General features: G+C 51.1%; 1 protein-coding gene across 1 annotated transcript; it reads left to right on the top strand.

Annotated features, from left to right (window-relative positions):
- The first annotated feature begins 1,331 nt into the window (after positions 1 to 1,331).
- schlank (ceramide synthase schlank) lies at positions 1,332 to 8,957 on the top strand. Its single transcript, XM_003744979.2, has 6 exons — positions 1,332 to 2,172; positions 5,502 to 5,634; positions 6,834 to 7,036; positions 7,195 to 7,396; positions 7,524 to 7,826; positions 7,985 to 8,957. The coding sequence occupies exons 1-6, from the start codon at positions 1,985 to 1,987 to the stop codon at positions 8,039 to 8,041; spliced, it is 1,086 nt and encodes a 361-aa protein (XP_003745027.1). The 5' UTR covers positions 1,332 to 1,984; the 3' UTR covers positions 8,042 to 8,957.
- Positions 8,958 to 23,159: the final 14,202 nt, after the last annotated feature.

Genomic DNA, 23,159 nt, shown 5'->3' with positions numbered 1-23,159 from the left:
GACCTTGATCCCTATCCGGAGATTCCGTTTCCTTGACCTCGTCCGCGATCGCGAGATTTCATCTTTTTAGCTCGATTTCAATCTCGGGATCCCTTCCGCCACCAGGTTTTATCTTGGACGGAAAATCAACGATTGCAGGAGACGCCACCCGAGCACACGTTTCCCTACTGGAAAGAAGCCCCAAAGAGGACTCGGAAGCGGATTTCTCTTAGATCCACGTATCAGATAAGGGAGGTCATTAATTAGTTTCACGCTCTCACAGTAACGATTGAGATCTTGAAGTCTCGCCGCCCGGTGTTGCAGACTGCTCAGCGAAGATTGAATTTCGATCGGAAGGTGGGGTGGGGACTGGACTGGGTCGATGGGTTCCCCCTTGCGTTGCACCAGCTGAGCCAGGCGTGCCCCTCGCTGAGGCTTATCATCTGCTCCCCGGGGTATATGGCTCCGATTTTGCCGAGCACAGCATTTTTCGGGGGGCTTCCGAGGCTTTAATACATGATTTACTGAATTTTACGATTTCCCGGTCCATTCACACCGGAAATCAGGCCAATCACAGGCAACTATCCGTGATCGTGTTGCTGACGTACATTGAGAATGAAACATGAGCTCCGTACGTGCTCAGCATTCATGTCCCTCGTTCGGTCCCGAGGAGGATGAATCGATCACCAGAGCAACTTCCGGAATCGCTTCTAAGTTCGAGAGTCCTCACCTCAGAAATCGTCACGAAAGCCCGATCTGATTGCAGAAACGCGACTGCTCCGAGAGTTGTGAGTTGTGAGCACAGTTGTGGCACCAGGCCAAGACGCAATTTTCTTACAGGTATCGATTATTAATAATCGTGGAGGCGCCTTGGCGCATTCAGCCGCGGACCTGTAGCAGAAGACAAAAAACGTCTGAATATTCCCTCTTTGAAAATAGAATTGAGAATCACTCTCGGCCGCGACTGGGAACCCCACCCAGGGTGATTAGAACTCCACCCGAACGTGTCAGACCCCCGAAGAGAGCCGTTCGGTCCAAGCGGCAACGGACCAACATAAATCCAGCCACGTTCGAACGCTTCCCCCGGAGCTCGATTCCATGTTAATTCGATGATGTCAAGTCGGCCGAAATACCCGAAACACGTGGAGGAAATCTCCATCGGAATGAGTCCACGGCCGCGGAAAAATTCCCTCTCAGCGAGACGAGGAGCTCGACGGGTAGTCCCGTACTGTCTTGGGAGCGGATCTCCCTTTTGAAACTTTGGCGCCAGTCCTCCTCTCCCAGCACGGCTGTAACGACTTTCCACTGCGGCTCCACAGCGCTCAGTTAAGGCAGCAGCCGCAGAGAAACCCAAAGGAAGGCGCCGTGCGACCCTCCATCAGCAGCACGCACCCTTCGCATTCGGTTGACCGTAGACTCCGCCGCGGACGCTGTGCACCGAACGGCACACCGGGAAGCCGAGGTTTCGCCAGCTGCTGTCACAATCAGCTGATCCTCTCGGGGCATCGTTTTCACGGTGTTGGTCGATCGATTAGTCTGTCCGGCGGCGGCGGCGGCGATTTATCAGTCGGTCCGCCTGGCTGCCTGTCGCTATATCTGTCAGTTGTTCGACCAGTGAGAGAATCGAGTACATCACTCTGTCAGCACTGTCTGCTTCTACTCGCCGTCGTGTGCGTGTGTGTGCGTTTCCAGTGCAAAGTTCCGGATAAGCCGAGTGTCGTGCCGAGGAAGTTCGGATTACGGGAGAATACGAACTGTTTTCCCACCGCTGCTGACTGTGCGGTCGGCTGTGGAACGTCAATCTAGCCCGCAGTCATTTAGTAAGTCAGTCAGCCAGCCAGCCAGTCAGTCAATAGAGCGCATAAGCGTTCCGCCGACCGACGAGTCCACCCGCCTAGCCATCGTCTTGGAGATTCTCGACCTGGAAGAGCTTCTCGACGATTTCTCCGGCTGAAGATCCGGTCGCTGCTGCCTAGCAAGTTGACAGTGCAAATTGAATCAGAAAATGGCGCTGAAGGAAAAGCTATCGGCCTTCAGTCAATGGTTTTGGAACGAAGACGTCTGGCTCCCACCCGGCACCACTTGGGCGCACATCCGAGACACTTCCAAGGTGAACTACGCCCAAATTGAACAACTCTACGACTCCATTTACGTCGCCGTGGTTTTATTCTTCGTCAGAATGGCGTTCGAAAGGTAATTATTCAACACTAGTTTCGCTTTCTAGGGCAAGTCCGAACACGATAGTCTGCTCAATCGGACTATTGGGAAACAATGCTCCACTATAAGGTCCAAGTCTGTTGTTCTGACACCCACTCTCGTATCGTGAGACGTCGTCATTCGTAGCCGGAGCGTTCTTGGGAAAATATGACAAACTTCCGAGCTACCGCCTACCGCCCACGCCCGCTTGTGTTCGGGAGTTTCAGGCAAGAGGTTTTGGGCAGGAGAGCCCGCTCGAAACTTCTTTTCGAAAGAGCGAACAACGGGATATGTCTCCGCGCGTGTCGATCGCAGAAGCGCCGGAGCCGGTCCGCCGAAGAGTTTCCCGCCCAAAACGAGCGCGAAGCTGGCGTAGCGGTCATCTGAGGCGAAGGAACTTGATGCTCGTAAACACAGACAACCGGAGAAATTCTATTCGGATCTAGGAAGGAGCTGATCGTAGATGAAACGCCGAAGAAGTGTTCCACTCGACTCGAAACTCGATCATTACGGCAGAGTTTGAACGAAGCGACAATAATGCTGTTGTTAGATCCCGCTCGACTTATCCATCGTAAGACAGATCATTCGGGATTATCTTCATAGATAAAAACGCCGAGAGCCGTAGAACTGAAGCGATACGTCGCTTGTACCGGGGGAGGTGTTTCTGTTTTGGTGTCTTTAAGTATTGATGTCATGGTCATTTCGGAAACGAGCCGACGATCGGATGAAATGTTTGCCGTCGGCGACTGACTTCTCTGGATAAGGTCATTTTCTCCGGAGCAACCAGCTGCTTCTTCTTTTCGGCTGCAGATGTGAATCTTGCCTGACATGCTGCTCTTGCAACTCCAGCGAGGCAGTATTCGGGTACGCCCCTCCATAATTCAATACATCGATGAAATGAACCTGAAGTCCTATCCCGAGTTTGCTATGGAGCGAGAGCCTTCACGCAAAGCCGGACCGACGGCCGGCCCACTCGGAAGAACTAATTCGCTCACCGAATATTGATCCAACAAGATATTAAGTCGCTGATGCTACAGCCGTTGTTACTCTATCGACATTCCCGGAGAGCCTGGAACGCTCATAATTATCGTCCTCCGATTCAGCCTCAGATGCTACCCCGACTCTTTCTTATGAGCCTCTCCCAGACTCGATCAGACATGGTCAATATCGGGGCTCCGACCAAAAAAATTCCCCTAACGTGATTTGCGATATGCTCGCTCCTCTCCTGTGAAGTGGAAGTGACCCAGAAACAAGAGACATTTACGAATTCCAGAATATCTGGCGGCTCTCAATGAACCGAAATGTATTGGACGGCAACCAGCCGTGGGTACAAGCGATCGTACGCGTACCAACAGGTTGTATTACGAATCGATGCGGCCCTGGTGCCAGACGAATGACTGCTGTTCGATATTGCGTGTACTGCTCGAGCCCGTGCAGAATTCGATTGTGACCGCTGTAACACGTGATCACAAGTCGATCCCCGCATGTTTCAGATCGACTGATGTGATTCCTATCCCCAATATCCGCCGATGCGAGCTCCAAAGTATTCCATGACGCTAATTCGAAAAGCTCATCCGTTGCGAGTCCCTTGCGAGCTCTAGAATGCAACACTCACGGGTTGCTCCGGAAGGACTCATCGTGCTGGACCGATGCACCTACTTGGAACGGATCCAAAGGGTTCTGTCGGCTCCGATGGATCCAGACACTTTGCCGAGACGATTTATCAATGGCAGAAGTCCATCCATAATTCATGATCTTAAGCACGGTCTTACCTTACGTAGTGATACGCCGATCGACAACGACGACGAATTCCGACGCTGTTATGTCGACAGCAGGCGTGAACGTGAGACATCTCACCGAAAGCGGATTCTCGAGAGCAGAAAGAAACGAGAGAAGAAGACTTGAGAACCCACGGAAAAATTGTTTGCTTGGACTCTTCTCACCGATAAACGAGCAGAATTTCCGCTATTTGTCCCCGCCAGCCGGCCGGAATGAGATTCAGCACTTGTTTTGTATTCTCGGGAGATTTCATCCTGCTTGGGAATGGTGCGCATGTTTACTCAGGTCCGCTGTATTTACACGGATATCTTTTTTAATGTAAACTCCAATCTCCTCATTCAGGGACTTTTCGAAAACACTTCACCGTTTCCCTCGACCTTTCATTCGCCGAGAAACATCCGATACCATTCCTCGGGCACGTTCCGCGAGGAGCTTAGCAGGATTCTCCGAAAGAATCTGCCCTGTTTCGAGAGGCTAGTTAAGATTTCCGAAATAAGACCGAATGACTCCTACCAAGGCTCTGTCGTTGGCATTTGTCAAAATTCGTAAGCTCGTCTAATGCGAGGATTCCGTTAAAGTATTGCTCAAGATTCGACAAAAGATTCCGAATCGTCTGTGGTTTCGCAAAGATCGACGCCGACGAGACGGAACTTTTGTCGTTTCGCCACGGGTCATAAACGTGTGGCTTGTTGAGTAGAAAAATCAGGGAGAAGAACAACATTTTTTTTTTGCTCGTTTTCGGAGGCGCTCGTGTGAAGCGTCCGCGGTTTCCCTTTCGTTTGATGTAACATCTTCTGGTCGTCGTTAGCCACAACGGGAAAAGTTCCGTCGAACGGTAGCGAGCGACGCGTTAATGAAATAATTATGCAATCCGACAAGGATGGGAGCGCCGCTTCGCAGAAAATATTGCCCGGAATTCATGAGAGGCGGAGAAGGATGAGGGATTTCTAAAGTTTTCGGGAATTCATCGATGCTTACTTTTCAAAATACGATCGACCTTGGCCTATGACGACGAGCCGTTCCCGAGAACGGTTCCCCGATTGGCTGGAATCTACCGAGCGCTCTCCAATTTTTTCGTTACGGTTTAAAAGTCGGTGTTCTCCATTCCTCCGTCGTCTAGCAGACTTCGGAAGAGGAGTTTTCCGAGCGCGATCCCCCGCTAGTGAAGACCCGTGACCCATCCCTCAGAAATGGGGAGTTGTTCGGAGCTCCAAAAGCTTGCGGAGACAAACTCGGGAACATCCGTGATTTGTGCAGCGTGCCCAGTCAGATAATCCCCGCGACATTGTCACTATTTAATGGTCATACGACTGGGCTCGGAGACCAGATGGAATCATTAATTCTGTTTCGAGAATTACTGAATCCGGCTTTCGCGAGAACTCACGCAGAACTGCTCCCTCCGTGTGCTGATGGCTGTCGCTGCTCTCGACAATTTTGACATGTGCTGATTACTCTCTATTCACAAATGAAATAACTCCCAGCGTGCCGCCCATCTGGCAACACTCATATCAATTGCTCTGACGGGAAGAGTTTTTTTCCGATTTCAGATGGATCTTCATGCCCCTTGGCAGACACTATGGCTTGAAGGGACGACCAAAGAAACCGACGCTCGGACTATCAAAAGACCCAATCCTCGAGAAAGCTTTCCTCAAACACGGTCATAAAGCTTCTCGTGAAGTTGTGAGTATATTTCTAATCTCAGCTGGATCGTAATCTTCAGAGAGCAAGCAACGAGTCATCCCTCGAGTACGTGCGAGTAATTGTCGCTTGTTGTCGCTATCGATCCACGAGCGCTTCAGACGTTTAAAAACTATCTCCTGGCGGAATCAAGCGACGACAGCGTCTCGAGACGGATCGACGTTTCGGCGAAAACAAAGGCCACAGCGAGAGGCTCTCCTGAGCCCGCGGGCGGAACTCGTTTTTCGTTCTGAGTCACGAACTCAAAGATACGTAGCCGTCTGCTTCCGCGTCAATACGGACGCTGATGAGAATATACCCTCAGGCGTGTCATAATTTCTGGTATCCTGCTCGCGGGTATGAAGTTCCGAGCTCCTCGAGACCCGGTCGATTCGTCTTCGGAACTGCTGACCTCGGAAGAGAAATCGCGATCTCGAGATCGTTCGACGTTCCTCCGGGTACTTTTCTTCCACGTCCAATCTGTGGGAAGCGATCGGACTAAGATTGCGTAAAGGTCTCGTCAGAAATCTCGTCAAATTGTCGAAGAACGGAGCACTTCGTAGATTCTGGCGATCTTGATAGTCTCGCCTTGCTTTCTCCTACGACGTGGCTCACTTGCCGTAATGCCCTGCCGAACGCAGCTCATGCTAGCGGACTAGTTGAAGAACGGAGTCTTACCGTAAGTGACGAGTAGCTTTCGACAGCTACCTGGATTCGGAAGAGAGGCAATATGCCAATAAACGATGTCCGGAAATGTGTCTAGCGAATCAAATTGTTTGTCGGTGACAGCCATTGTTCACTGTTAGATAGCGGGAGCGTCGTCGCTCCAATGGATCTGAGTGAAACTTCGGCAGCGCTGTGAATCCAGCTGGGATAATAGAGTACCCGCTGGGAAATTGGCGGAATGGCGGATTTTACCTCTTGTTTCACCTCAAATTCCTAAAGATTGCCACAATGACGGGACCTTGTTCATCGAAGGGCGCTATCCCATATTCATGCATGAGTTCGATCGGCGCCACTCCACATCAGACAAGAATTGCATTAGTGCGAATTATGGCTCCGGTAATGAATTCAGACGGCAGGCAGCAGGCGGGCGACGGTATCCGCATTGAATCGTTGAGTATACAGTATATCCCCCGAAACCTCCCGATCTTGGGGATCCGATTGAAAGAGCGCTTGAAAACCCTCTTTGTTCATTCCAGGTCACTGGGATCGCCAAGCAGCTGGACTGCTCGGAGCGTGAGATCCAGAGATGGTGGAGACAAAGGACACGTTGTGAAAGGCCTTCAACCTTAGACAAACTCGCGGAATCGGCGTGGAGAGGCACGTTCTATGCCTCCGTCTTTTGCTACGGCTTGTGGTGCCTTTCTGATAAACCGTGGCTATGGGATACGATGCACTGTTGGTAGGTGATCCATGGCCGGACGCTATGGAGAACGGCAATCCAAATAAAGGAATTCCAAAGGTCGCTACACGTCACCAACGTTCAGATTCTCCTTCGGGACGAATACGAGATCCAGGTCTCTGCTTCGAGCGAATTTAAAAGCAATTGAATGATTTCAGGTACAATTTCCCTCATCACAATACCACCGCGGATGTTCGGTGGTACTATATGATTGAGCTAGGGTTCTACATATCGCTGATGTTCTCTCAATTCATGGACGTCAAGCGAAAAGACTTTTGGGAAATGTTCGTACACCACATAGTCACCATCTTGCTTCTGACCCTTTCGTGGACCTGTAATCTCACCAGAATTGGCACATTGGTGGGTCATTTCGGAATGATTGTTCCGCTAGAAGAATTCCGTCATAATTTTCCCGCGTAGTCCTCCCTGTCAGAGTGTTGGGGAAAAGCAGATAGTAATCTCACCTTCTTGTTTCTGTATCCATCAGGTGATGATTCTGCACGACTTCGCTGATGTACCCCTTGAAGCGGCCAAAGTTGTCAAATACCTCAAGATGCAAAAGGCAGCTGACTCTTTATTCGTCGTCTTCACCCTGGCATGGGTGGTTTCCCGGCTGGGTCTCTATCCTTATCGAGTCATCTATTCGACGGCGTATCAAGCGACCTTTGTCATCGAGATGTTCTCTGCCTACTACATCTTCAACAGTCTTCTGCTCGCACTTCAACTGCTGCACATAATCTGGACCGTGTTCATAGTCAAGGTCGTAATCCAGGCTTTGAGCAATCAGGGTGTAAGTTTCTGTCAATCTTGTCGCGTAGAGTCCAGCGACCCATGAGGATTGAGAATGCTGCGCTCCGGTTATATGCGCTTGAGACCGGCAACCCTCACGAGGGACCCTCCGCGGATGTTTTGATCAACTCGGAAATTGACACGCTTTCCCTCTTCCAGATAAAAGATCTTCGAAGCGAAGATGAGTCGTCGAGCACCGACGAGAAAGAAGACTGAAATCAACGTTCCTACCGATTCGAGCGAAAACGTTCCCCATCACGATGGGCAACCCAGTCAATTCTTCCGAACTCGATGGACGACACCTCAGAGGGTTTGCTTTCTCGGAGAAGACACTTCTGAGTCTGTTGGTTCCGTTTGAATTTTATCCTTATAGGCTGATGATATCTAATAGTCTTTCTTCTGAAAGAAGAGGAAAACCAAGGTCGCATGGATACTGTAACAACCAATGAGATTCAGATCCGGTTTGAAAGTCGAGAGCGAATGACTATTTTGCGGGATGACTCGAATGGTTTGAGAGGAAAAACAATGGATGTCGGTCCCCGCACATGGGCTCTGATATCTTCAGGAATCAGAGATGAATGCGACCCGGAAAGCTAATGTTATCATTATGAGAGGATTGAGCGATTTGTGCGAGCTTTTGTGGAGAGTTTTATATATATATTTGGTTGAAACGATGAATGAGGTCGACATTCGATCGATCGCACGAATCGGACAGAGCCATTAGTGACGAGCGCCTTGCATTGTGTGAAATAGTCTTTTCCTCGTACGACTCGTTCAGCTGCTGGAAAAATACCTCACGAACGTGTGAGCTTTATAGATCCTGCGGTGCAGATTTAGTCAAAGATCGGGAATTTCGCGATGATTCGTGATATTTTGGGCCGTAATGTTTATGATCTGGAACCTCTTTATGAATTTTCGAATTAGTCACCGATACAATGATCCAACTCCAAAGAAACACAGCACTATGAAGGAGACGCACGCGTTCGAAAATCGACCGATATCACGATGTGGATTTCGAGAGAGACGATTAACGTATGTGTGTACATATAGTATACAATTAAAACGAACGGATATAGGAGAACAAACATATTTCTGTTTGGTCAGTTCTAAATAAATGAGTTTCTCTTTCCGACTTCAAAAGAAGCATTTTCCGCGGTTGAACCTCATGATAGCGATGCTAGAGTGACTGATTATTATCTTTGAGCACTTACTTTGAGGAATGATACAGATTTGATGTATAGGTATAGGTATATAAACATATATACTAGCTTTACCGTTTCTCATGGCTAGCACGCCTTATATGTATATGATATGATATGAGTCTTTCGATATCATATCATTTGGGATGATATGGGTTCCCGCGTCCTGCCTCCCCTACGCGTCAGCTCTGATGAGACATTATGCATCCCGCTCTATCCACCCTCTACCCACGAATGGAAATGGAAATTTTCGTGTTGTTCAGTGTATTCCATGCAATCGCCAGTTTGTATGTTCATCATGAATTATGGACGCGAATGATGAGCTCTGCTTATCAGCTATTTGCTTCGCCTGCGACAGATCCTGGAATATACTGTAGAAATCGATTGCTCCGCTCACTGATGCAGTCTTCCACGATTCTCTTGTCGAACATAGGCTCCGAAGCCATGCAATGTACCTTAAAATATACTGTCCCGAGTAGAGTTCTGGAGATGGAGTAGGGGAAGGCGGAACCAGCAGATTCAGCTGGGCAATGCCCAGGACTCTCGTCCCGGGTCGCTCGGGGAAGTCTCCTGCTAGAATACTCCGTGGAAGAGGTCGATCAGAATCGGGTCAAGAGGGTCGCTGATCTCCCAGAGGGGAAAACTCCGACGAAATCACTTGCCTTTGAAGCGAATCACTTTCAGGAATATTGGGCCGTTGGGGCTTTGCTCCCACAGAGACTGCACTAAGCTTCTTGTTCATATCCGCATCCGAAACGTACAGGGCGGCTCATTTCAGGAGATACATGACCTCCGTGTGTACTTGTCGCTATGGCCAGCAAAGGCCGTAGAGTCCAGCGCTCATTCATTTTCCGTCTGATATACGACACTCTTCAGCTCTTCAGCTTACTCACACAGCGGGACACGCATCTAAATTAGGTCGAGGAAACTCGACACTGCGAATTACGAACGAAGAATTCGGGATTCTAGAATTTATTTTCGCATTGTATATGCAGCTTAATCGTCAAGAATTCTCGGGATTGGGAGTCAATCTGAGCTCAGAGAATTATCAAGGAAATATGGTTTCAGCGGTCCTAAACATGATGTCGATCCTCACCGACAATGGCTACGGCATTCGAACGAGCATGGGAGAGATCCTGTTTCCATGGACTTGAACCTCCGAGGTAGATCAAGGAGCAGGCCAATTTCTAAGATGATTATATGATCTCGGAATCTGGACACGCGAGGAGCCTCGGAGAGCACATAGAGGAAAACTGAGCTAATATTCAGCATCGAGCCAACTCGAGTTCTCCAGAGAGGGGAAGCCCGAATGTATCGATTGGAATCGAGCGGAACTTATTGGTAGCCTCCGGATCCACTCCAATAAGTCGAAGATTCCTGTCGTACCATCTTCGGACGTTTCAAATCGCGACCCAACTCCACGAAACTTTTAACGGTTCGTCGTAAAAACGGCCAGCGTTCTTCGCTATACGTTTTTCGAAGCCGAGACGCGTGCGGCAGCGCGCCGCGCTCGGAGTTTCTTTCCTCTCGAGGAGTGGTGGCATGTCGTCGTACGTCTACGCGTGCCGGTCCTCGCCTGATCATTAAATAAACGGAAAAACGAAAGCGAGCTAACAAACGAGGGCGGCCTCCTACAGTCTTCCGAGAACGACTGCGGTCAACGGCTATCTTCAACGGCGGCGGCAGGTGAATCCGATCAGCTGTATCTCTTACATACGAGCGCGATGTTCACCTGACTTCAAGGAATACAACTTCAGGTAGTAGATCATGTCTCGCGACGAGTGTCCTTGCTTCAGAGAATTCCCTGCCGAGGGTTCGAGGGCGATCATTGAGTCCGAGGCAGGAGGAACATTTAAATCGCACCAATATTATTTGGCGCATTTTCTCTTCCTGCTGCATGCTGGATCGTGATGGTGCCGGAGATCGCGAAAAACCTCACCGACACGAGATGGGAGTATATTCGGAGCGAGCCTGGTCAACGAGTAGCAAGTACTCACAGCGCTATTCGCTTTAAAAGCCCTCGGTCGAGGCAGCTGTCACGACGAAGATGTCTTCGGGAGTGTGCTCAGGAGCAGCTGCAAACGTAATGTGGATGCACATGAAAGAAAATGTGGATGCGCAGAGAAATCCGGCACGCGTTCTCAACGGTGGCCTTCGGTGAGGCTGCTCGCTGCTTGCTGACCGCGTAGGAATATCCAGGGCTCGACGGTCCTCCTCTGACTCGCGAGAATATTCTGGACCGAGAGGAAATGAGTTTCGCGAAGTTCTGAATCGAGTGCCCTCTGGAAAAATCTGATGGCGCTACGAGATGTTTCTTCTGTCGAGTTCAATGGTGCGACCGAAATATACGGCAGACCTAGATAAGGAATCAATACGACAGTCATTGGGATACGGTTCCATTTCTTTTCTCTTCCACTGAAGTATATTGGGGTCGTCGTCATAACCTTTTCGGAACGATCGATAAGGATATGTCAAGGGGCGACGTATCAGGGCAAGTTAGCGTCGTTCCTCAGTTTCTATGAGAACAACGACATCGTCGCAGCGAAATGTAGAGTCTGGGATCCAAACACGAGAGCCGTGTCGAGCGATACGAACATTCAGCCCCAGACAGTCAGCCAAGCAGCAAACAGACCTTTCGCCCCGACGTTAGAGACGTTGACTACGACGACGAATAAAGAAAAAGAGACTGCGACGACTAGTCGGTGGCCCCTCACGCAGCAGATGTTCAGACCAGGTCCAAGTCTTTTGCTCGTTCTTTGAGGAATAGGCTCGAAGAGCGCGAACTTCGTCCTCGCATTCTCGTCTGGTTCAACTCCGCACAGACGTTCCCCGCTGAAGACGACCGAAACTCTCAAGAGCTAATATACTTGCACATTGCAAACTCTACTGTACTGAATATCACGGTCGCGAAGCCTCCCACAATCAGAGCCTAGAAGTCCGCGAAATGGCCGACGTCACGAATGGACGTTTGAACTTTCGCTCAAGTCCCCTCCAAGAACCTTCGGGCGCTGCTGTAATCATGAGGAGAAGATCTGGACGGGGGTGAACAGTCAGTCGTCGAACAGAGAGGGAAGGGGCATCCAAGCAACCTCCCCCCTGGCCTGGATCGACCCTGCCCTCCTCTGATTCCCCAGCCCCCTCTTGATCCAATCCCCTGTCTACGGGTAGGGGTCCGGCTCGCGGTAGCACGAAGATCGTCAGAGATAGCCAGACGAGCTTAGACAGCCCGCTAAGAAACATAACCTCTAACGTCATCACCAGCGAGGAATTATATTCAAAGCGAAAGACGTTCAGCAAACATTCCGGCCCTCCCGTTTAGGGAATAGGCAAAGATTGTTCGAGCCGAGATCTAGGTTTTCAGGAGATTGGTCTCCAGAGTACAATCGCTACTCACCTGCACGTACGAATCCTGAAAGACTGACGAGATCGGGCACGACGCCAGATCGCTGCCCGGGATGAGCGCAGCCAATCTGCTCCGCGGGGATTTTCCTCGTCCGATTCAATTTCGGAGACGTCCGCGGCACAAAGGATTTTTTCGCGATGGTCTTCAACCACGACGTCGGGCTGTACTCGGGCCACGTCGAGAAGTCATGAAAACCGAAACACGAATCCGTTTGAATATTTTTCCCTCGCGGCCGACGGGATTCTCGACCGTTAGTGGAAGTTAGCTCAGCGATAAGAAACTAGACGTCATCCGTCAAAAAACCGTTGGACTACGGAGCTCGGACGACAAAAGTCGGACTAGAAACAGGACGTAGTATGCGTCGATGGTCGCTCCAGCAAAAAACACTTTAACCATTGCGCGACGACCGGACGTGACGACGAATCCACAAGAGACCAGAGCACGTAGCATGTATGTCTAGCACATGTGGGTCAACGGTCGCTCCTTGTCCTGCATCTGGCATCGACGTACACGGGGCAGGGGGCCGCTTGGGTTGGGGGCTTTAAGCTTTAAAGCCCAGCTGGTGTATAGCGTCGTCGTCGCGGCCGTCGCCGCCGTCGCTTTCTGAAAGTGGGAAGAGAGCGGCGGACTGATGGAGGAACGGCTGCTTCACTGGCGGGCTGGACGTACGGGGGACGCAGGAAACAAACAGTAAACCTATGGATCGACTACGAGGAAGACTTTCTAGCCAGGGAGGGGACGTCCGTCTATGAATACATGAACGGCTGGGGAAGTCGGGGCGCGTGTCAGCTGTTCCTAAGAGCATCCGAGTATTTCTCTCAACTCGCTCTGATTCGAATGCACGGAGCGAAGCTGCTCCGCGGCAGGATTGAGAATCCTTAAAGATATAAATCTTCTCATGGAGAGGAGGATCGCGAGGTTGATTCCAGGCGCGTAGGGGAGCGATTCGAACATGAAACCTCGAACACGCTTCGTGTATATCGGAAGAGCCTGCTAGGAGAGGTGTGAGATGTCGCACACGATCTTGCGTCTCAGAAGGGGTTGCCTCCCGCTTGTTGAATCCGTCGGATGTCTCCTACCTGAATTGAGCGGACAGCTGCAAGTACTTCCGAGCGAGCCGACGGATGGTCTGTTTTCTGAACCACTCTCTGTCAGACGACGTCGGGCGATCGGTCGCTTGTGTGCGCAGGAGCGTGTGCGGATAGCTCAGAGAGCGTATCTTCCTCAACCCGTTCAAGAAATTAAAGCATCTGTCCCGAATTCTCGGAAGCATTTATGTTGTCACTCGCCACGGTCGCTGCGGTTTGTATCGTCCGGTGAGTCAGCCCATCTCGACTAGCAATGGACCTGGCCCTGGTGGCCGTAGAGTCTTCTGTCGTCGCCCCGAGTTGCAGCCTGCTCTTCGCCGAAAGCAAACGTCCCACCGCCTACCAATTCGCACCTTCGGTTCCTACTAGTGTCTCGAAGTGAAAAAATACTCATTCGGAACTCGATTGAGTCCGGAGCGATCGTGATTGCGGTTGATAGAATTATCGCGTTTCTGTTGTACATGGGTGACGATATCTCGCCACCTCACAGAGGAGGTTGATGTGCCATGATATAGGGTTTCCGATCCGACGATTCCGCCCGTGGGACGTTGCGGAAGCGATCGCTGAGGATGTCAAGCTCCCCAGCAACTTTGCTCCTCTGGAGTACCTATGGATTTCGGACTCAAATTACGCGAAATGCTCCGATTCGCGGACTTCGACTCTTCACTGGGGAAACCCCATAGAGAGAAGAATTATTTGGAGCTCCTCCCACGCAAAATCTGTCTTCCCAGTGTCTTCAGAAAGGCGACATTGGATAATTGCAGCTCTGTGAATGAAGATTCCGAGCTCAAGGAGCGACATTCACTTCCAGCTGGTGGTCAACTCCAGCTCGAATGATTGCCGTAAACTTTCTCGTACGCAGCTCGTTGGACTTCCGTCGAGAAAACGTGAGACGCCAGATGTACCAGATGGGCTAACGGTCAGCGCGAACGGTCTTCTTTGTACCGGGATCTTTCGGAGTCGTCTCTTTGTGAGCCCCCGTCACCGTCTCGAGGGGAATCGGAATACGACCTTGAAATACTGAACTCACTTATGAAGGCTGTCGAGAATTTGTGTCTTGCCTCGATGATGATCGTAAATTTTCCTCTAGCGGAGCACGCGTTCCGTTGGAATCGCAAGGGCGCACGCCGAGAGCCGACCGTTTGAAAACGAAAGTCTCGTGTCGCATTTGATTTAGACTTCTGACCTCCATAAAGTCGGCAGAAAGTAAAGAAACAGAAGAATTCCACTGTCTAGGGCAAAACTCTCTTTGACATGCTTTCCATCACGGATATTCTGAGGCTCCTTCTCATACATAAATCATTCTGGTAATCGTTGAGACTTCGTAGTGGAACCTAGTCCAGGAGTCCAGAATTTGAGACATCGTGTCGAAGTCTCTCAGCTCGGGCAGCATACCAGTCACTCGGGCGACCCCTCCGAATTCTGGAGTTCGAGACCAGCTCGAACAGGTGGGCGGCCAGCCACCAATACGAAGGTGAAGTCGGGGTGGCGGCGTGGCGACACAGAAACGCCAAAACGAGACAGTTTTCACATTCTCGTGCATCCGTCACGGAGGCCCGCCGAAGTTCCGAGCCAATGCATCCCACTGACCACGAGGGACTTGCTGCACTGAAATAGATGAAACACAAACAGCCAGGACACTGATCACTGAATCTGCACAGGAAACGGTCGAACTCGGCGCTTGACTCTCAGCCGCTGATCTGCTCACAGGTGCGTATACATAGAATACTACATAGCAGACTTTTGCTCCTTTTTAGAGTTTCGGCAATTCAATTTCTGCTCGAAGGGGAGCATAAAGTTATTCATTCAAGATGGACGGTTCCCCGATAGCGGAGGATCGGCGACAAAGGGAACACCTCGTTCGAGATATCACGGCAAGGAGAGCTGCCGATGCCGGACATTCGGAGCGGACAGGATGTTTTCTCAAACGCTCAAAAAAGTTTAACAGACAACGTTTGGAATAAGCTCTCATCTTCGCACCATCATGTCTCAAACCTAATTGGCTCGATCGATCCCTCCTGAACGGCATTGTGACGACCCAAGCAGAGTTGGCGGCATGCGTCTGGAGCCATCTAGGTTTCAGTCTCGGAAGTTACAAAAGTGCCGAAAATGATCGCATTCCCCCAATCCGACACCCGGAATCGGCCTCGGGAATGAGCTGAAGAGCACGGAATAGCGGTAGTGCGAGCCATCGGGACCCCAATTAGCTGCCCAAACACCCGGGCCAGAAATGAAAAGTTCACGGGCGACTTGTAACATCTGAGATCGACGAAATCGAAGGACTAGTAAACAAATTCATCGATTGTATACATCGATCAGAGGGGAACGCCACAACCAGAAGCGGAAATAGAAACATTTTACCGAGAACGAGCATATCTCGCTCCAGACTCCGGGAAGGCATGGAAGTTGAGTCGGATCGAGGCTCGCTATCAATAAACATAGCCAACACCTCTTAATTTGGCGACTGAACACTCGCCGACGGCCCGCGCAGAATCGCGGGACACCAAGGCGCGCGCTCAAATCACTTCTTGAGTCGACGATGTTGGCTTTGTTGCTTTGTCGCTAAAGTGGCGCCCGGGTTTCTTCTCTCTGTCTGATGATGGTGTTTGCTATTTTGTAGCTTCTCGAATGCCACCGGAGCGAGATACGAGCGAGACAGTCAGAAGCTCTTCGGTATACATTCCGTCGTCCACTCTGTCGTGCATTTCGTGCTACTCGAACAGGAGGAGACCCTTCGGACTCGAGAATAAATGCTGAGATGTTATCTTCCGACGTTGTGCGATTCTCTTCCTACGGCTTTCACACGAAATGACATCTACAACAAACAACATCTACAACTGCGATACAAATGTACCCATGTATGGCACTAGTATCGGTACGAGCAAGGAAACGGTGGCTGAGTAACAAATGCGTCGAATTCTCTCCGCGAACAATAGCTGAGCGTGTGCGGATCTCATAGACTCGCACGACCTCAATTAAGGCCGCGGCTCGAACGGAAACGGAGTTGAGAGCTGACAAAGTGAATGAACGCTTTCTCGATCCGCAGTCCCGGGAATGTGGCGTGCGGGGCTTCGTTGAGCGTTCCAGGCTGCTCTCAGAGCAAAACATCTCTGGTCATGCGAGACTGACGAGACTTTACCCTCGATCCGGGTAAAGCCGCAATCGCAATATCACGATTGTCTCGGGACACAAAGCGGGCCGATGATCATGAAGAGAGGGGCCGCCTCCATCCACCTGATCCTCGAATCGTTTCTGGTCGGGCAATGCTGAGGACACATCGACAGTTGCGCCCAAAATGTAGTGGCATTTCAAGTCTGGCATCTGACCTCACAATACTCAAGGCTTCGCTCCTGCATTCCTTTGAACATTCTTCGACGAGGACGATGACGACAACAACAATGAAGGGCACATGACCCCCGCAACAGGTTGAATGTTTGACACGTCGATAGGGAATTCTCTCATTAGCGCTCTCATTAGCATTTCGAGGACAATCTTTCCGTAAGACTCCGTTCGTCCCCTCCTCCCGGCGGGAAGGCATAGGAATTGAACGCGGAAATTTCTTCGGTACCCAGAGTACGAGTGATGGCTCCGCGAGCGATAGCGCACTCGACCACTCTGAGTTGAGACATGAGCTCAAACGTGACTTGTTCTTGTGACTTGTACTAAGGTCGATCGGACGAGTGACGGGAGATGGAGCTTCGGGGCAAGGGACAGTCCAGTTTTGTGGTCGCTAAGGCTTTCGAGCGACTAAACAGATTTGCACGCTCGCATTCCATCGCCACAAGCAAGAGGCCAGACTTGCGCGCCAAGCTGAGTCTTGCGCCAAGCTCGACGGTAGCACTCGTGGGAACTGCCCCCTCCGCCAACTCCGAACGTTCGTCGCTCTCGAAACGCGGCTCCGAAATCTGCTACAGATCGGGGTGTTCGATAAGTCTGGTCGTAACGACCCTCACCCCCTCCCCCCGCGGAATTCTCCATAATTCTCACAGAGGACCGTGGACAGGTTCAGAGACAAAAAGAAGGATATAGCAGATCATCTTTCGGGGGTTTTACATCTGACAGATAAGTTTCTTTCTCCACAACTCCGAAAATTTATATTCGGGAGATCGTCTCAGGCGGAACTCTGTCGTGTCAGAGCGGCGCTCCACGCTCAGTGCATGAATGGTTGAGTGAGCGTCTGAAGATGAAATTCCGGTTTCGTGGGACGCTCTACTTTCGCCGCTTCCGTTTAAGGTACAATGACAAACAGACCAAGGAGAATAGTTCGCCGGTACTTCCCGCCTCCGGCAACAGGATGCTGTCTTCACGGTCACTGAAGATGGCGGGCGGAAGATGAGAAGAAGAGCATGCATCGTCTTCATCATGAGAAGATTCACGGCGTGGGGCAAGCGTGTCGAGCTGTGGGGGCGACGGACGCGTTGATACGCACGACAGAACCGCGCCGCCGCTTTGCCCCGAGAACGTCGCCTCTGGGTCTTCGAGCAAGAGCTCTGTTCTTCTCGATCTCCTTCTTTCGTTGGGGCGATAGTCGTACGCTTTTCTCGGGCAGCGAGCAGTACAAAATGGGTACATACATAGGAGCCGTATCGCCCGATTCGTTCTCGAACCGTAAGAATAGTTTCTCACACACGGTAGGTGATCGACGCCAGGTCTCATGTCACCTTCTAGGTTGCAGGTAGACTTGCGGAGCTCCGCTTCGACTTTTACAGCCCCTTCTTCTGCCATGAAGGTCGTTCGCGAAACCTGACTTGTTGGAACACGGCTATTATAGGAGATGGCGATCTCCGATGCCACGCTGCTCATCTCTGACTCGGACAAAGCTGACTGAGGATGACCTACAAGCGATTTTTCCGCAAAATTACGCACGGAGCACTAGCGAGCGCCCCGTAAACCCGAATATCATACGCAAGGTCCATAAGCCGACGTGAACACCAGCTGCTGGCTCGGCCGGGAGTGTACGGGCTTTTTATTACCGGGCAAACACAGGACACATTCTGGCTGGGCTTCCGCGACATTTTCGGTCCGAGCCAGCTGACCCGATACCATCGGAGCCGAGAGCCGCGATGACGTCATCGCCCGGTTTCGCTGAGGATCACGCTCGGGATTAGAGACGAGTCACATGTGGCTCTGTGCTCTTTCGCTGAGCGCCGCCCTACGTGTCGCTTAACGCATGGCTGATCTTTGGGTCTTTTTTCCCGGAAAATCGAACCATGTGGTCACACCGCAGGAAGTTCATCGGGGAAGTTGAGAGTGACAGTCGGAAGTTAGCTCCCAGCTGAAACACGTGCATGGTCTCTGAGAGTGCATTTTCCGACTCTGAGTGAGAGCTCGCAGGAGCGAGCCCAGGATTAAACTCTCAGATTGGGCGATCGATGTAATCACCTCACGAGCATAAATCATGAGGGGATCAAGGGGCGCGGACGAGTTGCCCTCGAAATCGCTCAAGAAGCTCTCTGAGGAGTTCATGGGCCGAGCGGGTAGGGAAGACTCACGGTAACTCGTTACGACACCACCCCCAGGAGAGAAAGTTCGAAAAAAAATCCAGCAGATTGAACAGCCGGCCTGTTAACGCTTACGGCCGCGGCAGCGTCCTCTAGCGTTTCTTTCTGTTCGGGGCTGTTGTGCGCGGCGCCAAACTCAGAGCTCAAAACTCAGGGGCGAGACGACAGATGGCTTTTGGATCGAACACAAAGGCCTCCTCTAACGGGTTGGAGGGCATGTGAGCGAGCGAGCGAGCCAAACAACGATGCAGGGCTTCGAGAACGAAGACGACGACGACGACAACTACCTGTCCTAAGACGAGCAATAATATAATGCATCATGCCTAGCGTTGCTTCTCCGGCTGCCAAAAATAGAAGGAATCGAAATCGCTGCCGATTCTTCCTCTGTTGGTTTTGGCGCGAAATTTAAAGCACCCATAGAAAGCCTGAGATTCGTAACGATTCTTTTTCTCTCCACGGTCAAGCCCCAAGAAAAAGAACTTTGGGATCAAAAGCCCCTGTGCACTCCAGAGCATCGCGCCCACTAGCTCGGCTAGCGCGTTATCGTCTCGGACAGGTACCACATGCGCTCGGAGATCTTCAGTAGGCGACTCGCTCCCGGCTGTTTGGGGTACTCTGGAGGTTCTCGTCGTTGAGGATCCTTCAACCATCCGGCTTGGAACTTTCGAAAGCTTCTCAATCGATTGAAGCCTTTTCGATAAGCTCAATCAGTCGCGCGTTGAACAAAGGGCTCTCACCGGTCTCCTCGAGATAACGTCTCAATCGGGTTGAAGGATCTTGAACGCAGTAATCGATCCTCCGCTGATGAGCCGACAACGGGTCGCTCGCGCGGTGACACACCTCTCTAGACGTCTGAACTCTCGAGCTGGCTCAGACTGTCGATTGAAAACAAGAGACTTCCGCACTTCTGATTCGATGGAAACCGCTCCAGAAGTTCTTATCGATTGTCTAATCATGTCTGGAAACATTTCACGTGGCTCGCTGATGCGAACCCCCGACTGGTGGGACGCCTATCGTCGTTGAGATGACGAAACACCATGAGAAGAGAAAGCTTTCGCGGCCGCCTCCAGCGCCAGTCAGCTCCCTCGTCAGCGCCTCTCTGCGATCAAGGAACTGTCGGCTGTCTGTTTTTGCCCCTCGGAGGTCGCTTAGTCAGAAGACGCATCCGTCCCGTCGTTTATGCATGCGCAGCGCCGTTGTATATCTAAATGTAAATCAACACTTTCTCGAGCCCCGTAAGGTTCTTAGTGGCTCGGCGGGAACGATTGGAGTACCAATCTGAAGTTCACATTCATACATATCGCATGTCGAGCGAGTTGCTTTCTCTATCTCCGAATGCATAACTCCCACTCCCCGCAGGTGAGCACAATGTTCGCTGCGACCGATTGACATGGGTTCACAGACGTCCTTACGTAACCAGAAGAGCCATGGACAGCAGATGTGCCGCAGACGTTCTCAGCTAACCTGCTCTCAGGGCTCAATTGTGATCCAGATTTTCTCTTTGGTCCGCCATCTGCTCGTACGTCTTACGTGAACGGAAGCGACAGGAGCTCAACGACTCCCACGGATCATCGAAGCTGTACTATAGGGTTCGGGGAAACCGCGAGTAGTAGCACTTTCTACGAGAAGTAGGCAGCGAGCCGCGAAAAGAAGGGCTCCGGCCGAGAATTCGCTATCGAAACAGATCGATTTCAAGTCTACCGAGGCGACCCGATTCGTGATCCGCGCGCATTTGCGAGACCCGTTCGGGCCTATAATTGGCATATGCAAACTCGGAGATTGTATGAAGATGAATTCGATTACTGGCGCTTATAATCGACCAATGTTCAGGGTGGCAGGGTGACCCGGAAAGACCGTATCGACATCAATCATCGGCTTCCACGAATTTGATTTGCATGCGATGAGATTCTCCAGTCGGTCGGTGTTTCGATTGGGAAATTAGCTTACGAGCCAGACGGCCATCAAGTTAGGCTCTGATGAGCGCAAATAAACGTATGCATTCTCCGAAAGCTATCGCTACCGTGATTCCCCGCACCTGCTGGATCCAGAAGCAAGCAGGAGGAGCGAGAGAAGAGCAGAAATGAATCTGGAAATGAAGCAAGGCCATATGGTTCCCTTCACCAGTCGGGATTGCTGAGATACCGCAGCCTGTATCGGAAGCAGGCGTGCTGCTCGATTCTAGTTAAGACCACAAATGATAATATTTGTCTCAGGTCCGAATCAGACCTGGAAGTTCCCTTCATATCTTTGCGGACCACTTTTCGATTTCAATCAATTCCACTTTGAGCAAAAACTCGGGGATTCCCGCCTCTCGGTGAGAGTTCGGAGCGCGTCATTCGCTAAGAGCGAATCGAATTCAGAGCTCCGTCTTGGTCGGAGTTGTTCCGCTCCAGTCAGCGGTTCAAACACTGGATTTGAAAGTTTTTCTCCTAGCGGAGCGTTGAGGCTCAGCCCGGCGTCAGGCTCCGTGTTCGAAAACGTTCCCATGCTAGACTCACACCTGACGTTGCTCGGTGTGTCGATAGGCAGGCAGGTAGGCTCATTCGAATCGATGTTCAACGGACGTTAATCGCTGCTTGCTGCAGATCTGCCTTTGGACTGGAACGGGGATAATTACGTACTGTCTCCGAGCTGCTGCTGTCGCTGTTCTCGTTCCTAACTTTTTCTTTTTCTGACGAACAGAGACATCGATCCGTAGGTAGATTAGAACAGGTTTTGGCGCCAAATGCATTCAAATGCTGAAAATATTCTGTCGGCCGCTGTCATCACGTAAGCCCGGGAGTTGCGTGATCGGATGACGATCAACTTGACTCCGAGCTATCGGGACCAAATACTCAGACACATGTTCAGCTCGGAGAGCGCGTCTGATCGATTTCTCGATTGCCGCGATCTCGGTTCGCTGGGCATGTACATATCATGCCTCGTCAACAGGTTCTGTTTCTCGTCAGAGAGGAGAAGACACGACCAATATATGTACGATTGCTTTTCGGGCTCTCCCTACTATACAGCGACGTTCTCAAACGAATCTTAGCCAACGGGACGCAAATTTCACGGTTTTTAGTCGATCGGTTCAGGAGCGCGACATCGCCGGCTTAGACTCTCCGACGTTCGCATCCGTATTGCCCTTTCAAGTGCGTAGATAGAGATAGTGGAAGATCGAGGTACTGTACGGCATCGACCAGCGAACGTATTCGACTCTTTCGGCAGAAAAACGACGGACCGCAAATGGATGATAGTGGGACCTGTGTCAGGAAAATCTACAGACTCACGAAGAGTCAACAGACTCTCAAGTCTTAGTGCAACTTATCTCATTACCGAGAACGAACGCGATACCACCCCTAAGTTTGTCTAACGACTCTCATTTCGGCTCTCTCAAGTGGACTGGTCACGAAGCAACTCTTTCTCTGGGTGCCCATAATAATTACCCAGAGGCTGGGAGACAGCGATAGGACCAGACAGGATTATCGAGCCCTATAAAGAGATCGATGATAACGAGAGCTTCAGACAGCGGAGGGGAAATCTCCGGTCTGTGATCTGGGCTCTTGGACGACCACTGGAGCGTGGGGGAAGAAGCCGGGGCCTTCCTTACGGGCGGAGTTTCCCCGATTCTCATCGAAGTCTGAAGAACCATTCGCCATATTCGAATGATCTACGTCATCCAGAGATCATTGTTCTGCATTCGTACCCGATTCCGTCGCCTTATTCATTCTGCAACTGAGATTCTCAGTAGAAAAAACTGTTTGTTCGGCCTCTGCTCGAAACGTTAGCGAACCCCAAGACTCAGAAATCGAGCATGCTGAGCGGTCGGACCACTTGTAGCTAGCTCCGCTCGGCGTTAAGCTCGGGAAGACGACAACGAGTAAGAAAAAGAAGAGGCGACGGCGGTGTTGGTGGACGCGACCACGTGGTTGACCGCCGAACCTATCGCTGCCGAACCTCCTTTCAGAGCTACCCCCAAGCGATCCCTCACAACACCCCCAGAAAGAACATCGAAGACTTCGGGTGCTTGAACGGCGCTCCTCTCGATTGTTAGACCGCGTGTTTTTGACCGTTGGCGACTGTCAAATCTGACTCTTCGAGTTCACGAGCGACATCCGACGTTTCGACCTTAGACGGTACTCCGAGACGGGAACGCTCTACAAC

The sequence above is a fragment of the Galendromus occidentalis genome, unplaced genomic scaffold, assembly GCF_000255335.2.
Source record: "Galendromus occidentalis unplaced genomic scaffold, Mocc_1.1 scf7180000077476, whole genome shotgun sequence".
In the NCBI taxonomy this organism is placed as follows: Eukaryota; Metazoa; Arthropoda; class Arachnida; order Mesostigmata; family Phytoseiidae; genus Galendromus; species Galendromus occidentalis.
The sequence above is the reverse complement of the archived record's forward strand: the minus strand, read 5'-3'. Positions and strand labels throughout refer to the sequence as shown.

What these genes read in the sequence shown, in the direction of transcription:
- schlank (XM_003744979.2), top strand. Translation starts at nt 1,985, where the DNA reads ATGGCGCTGAAGGAAAAGCTATCGGCCTTCAGTCAATGGTTTTGGAAC. An exon ending in GTCAGAATGGCGTTCGAAAG is followed by an intron (nt 2,173 to 5,501) that starts GTAATTATTCAA and finishes TTCCGATTTCAG; the next exon opens with ATGGATCTTCATGCCCCTTG. An exon ending in AGGCTTTGAGCAATCAGGGT is followed by an intron (nt 7,827 to 7,984) that starts GTAAGTTTCTGT and finishes TCCCTCTTCCAG; the next exon opens with ATAAAAGATCTTCGAAGCGA.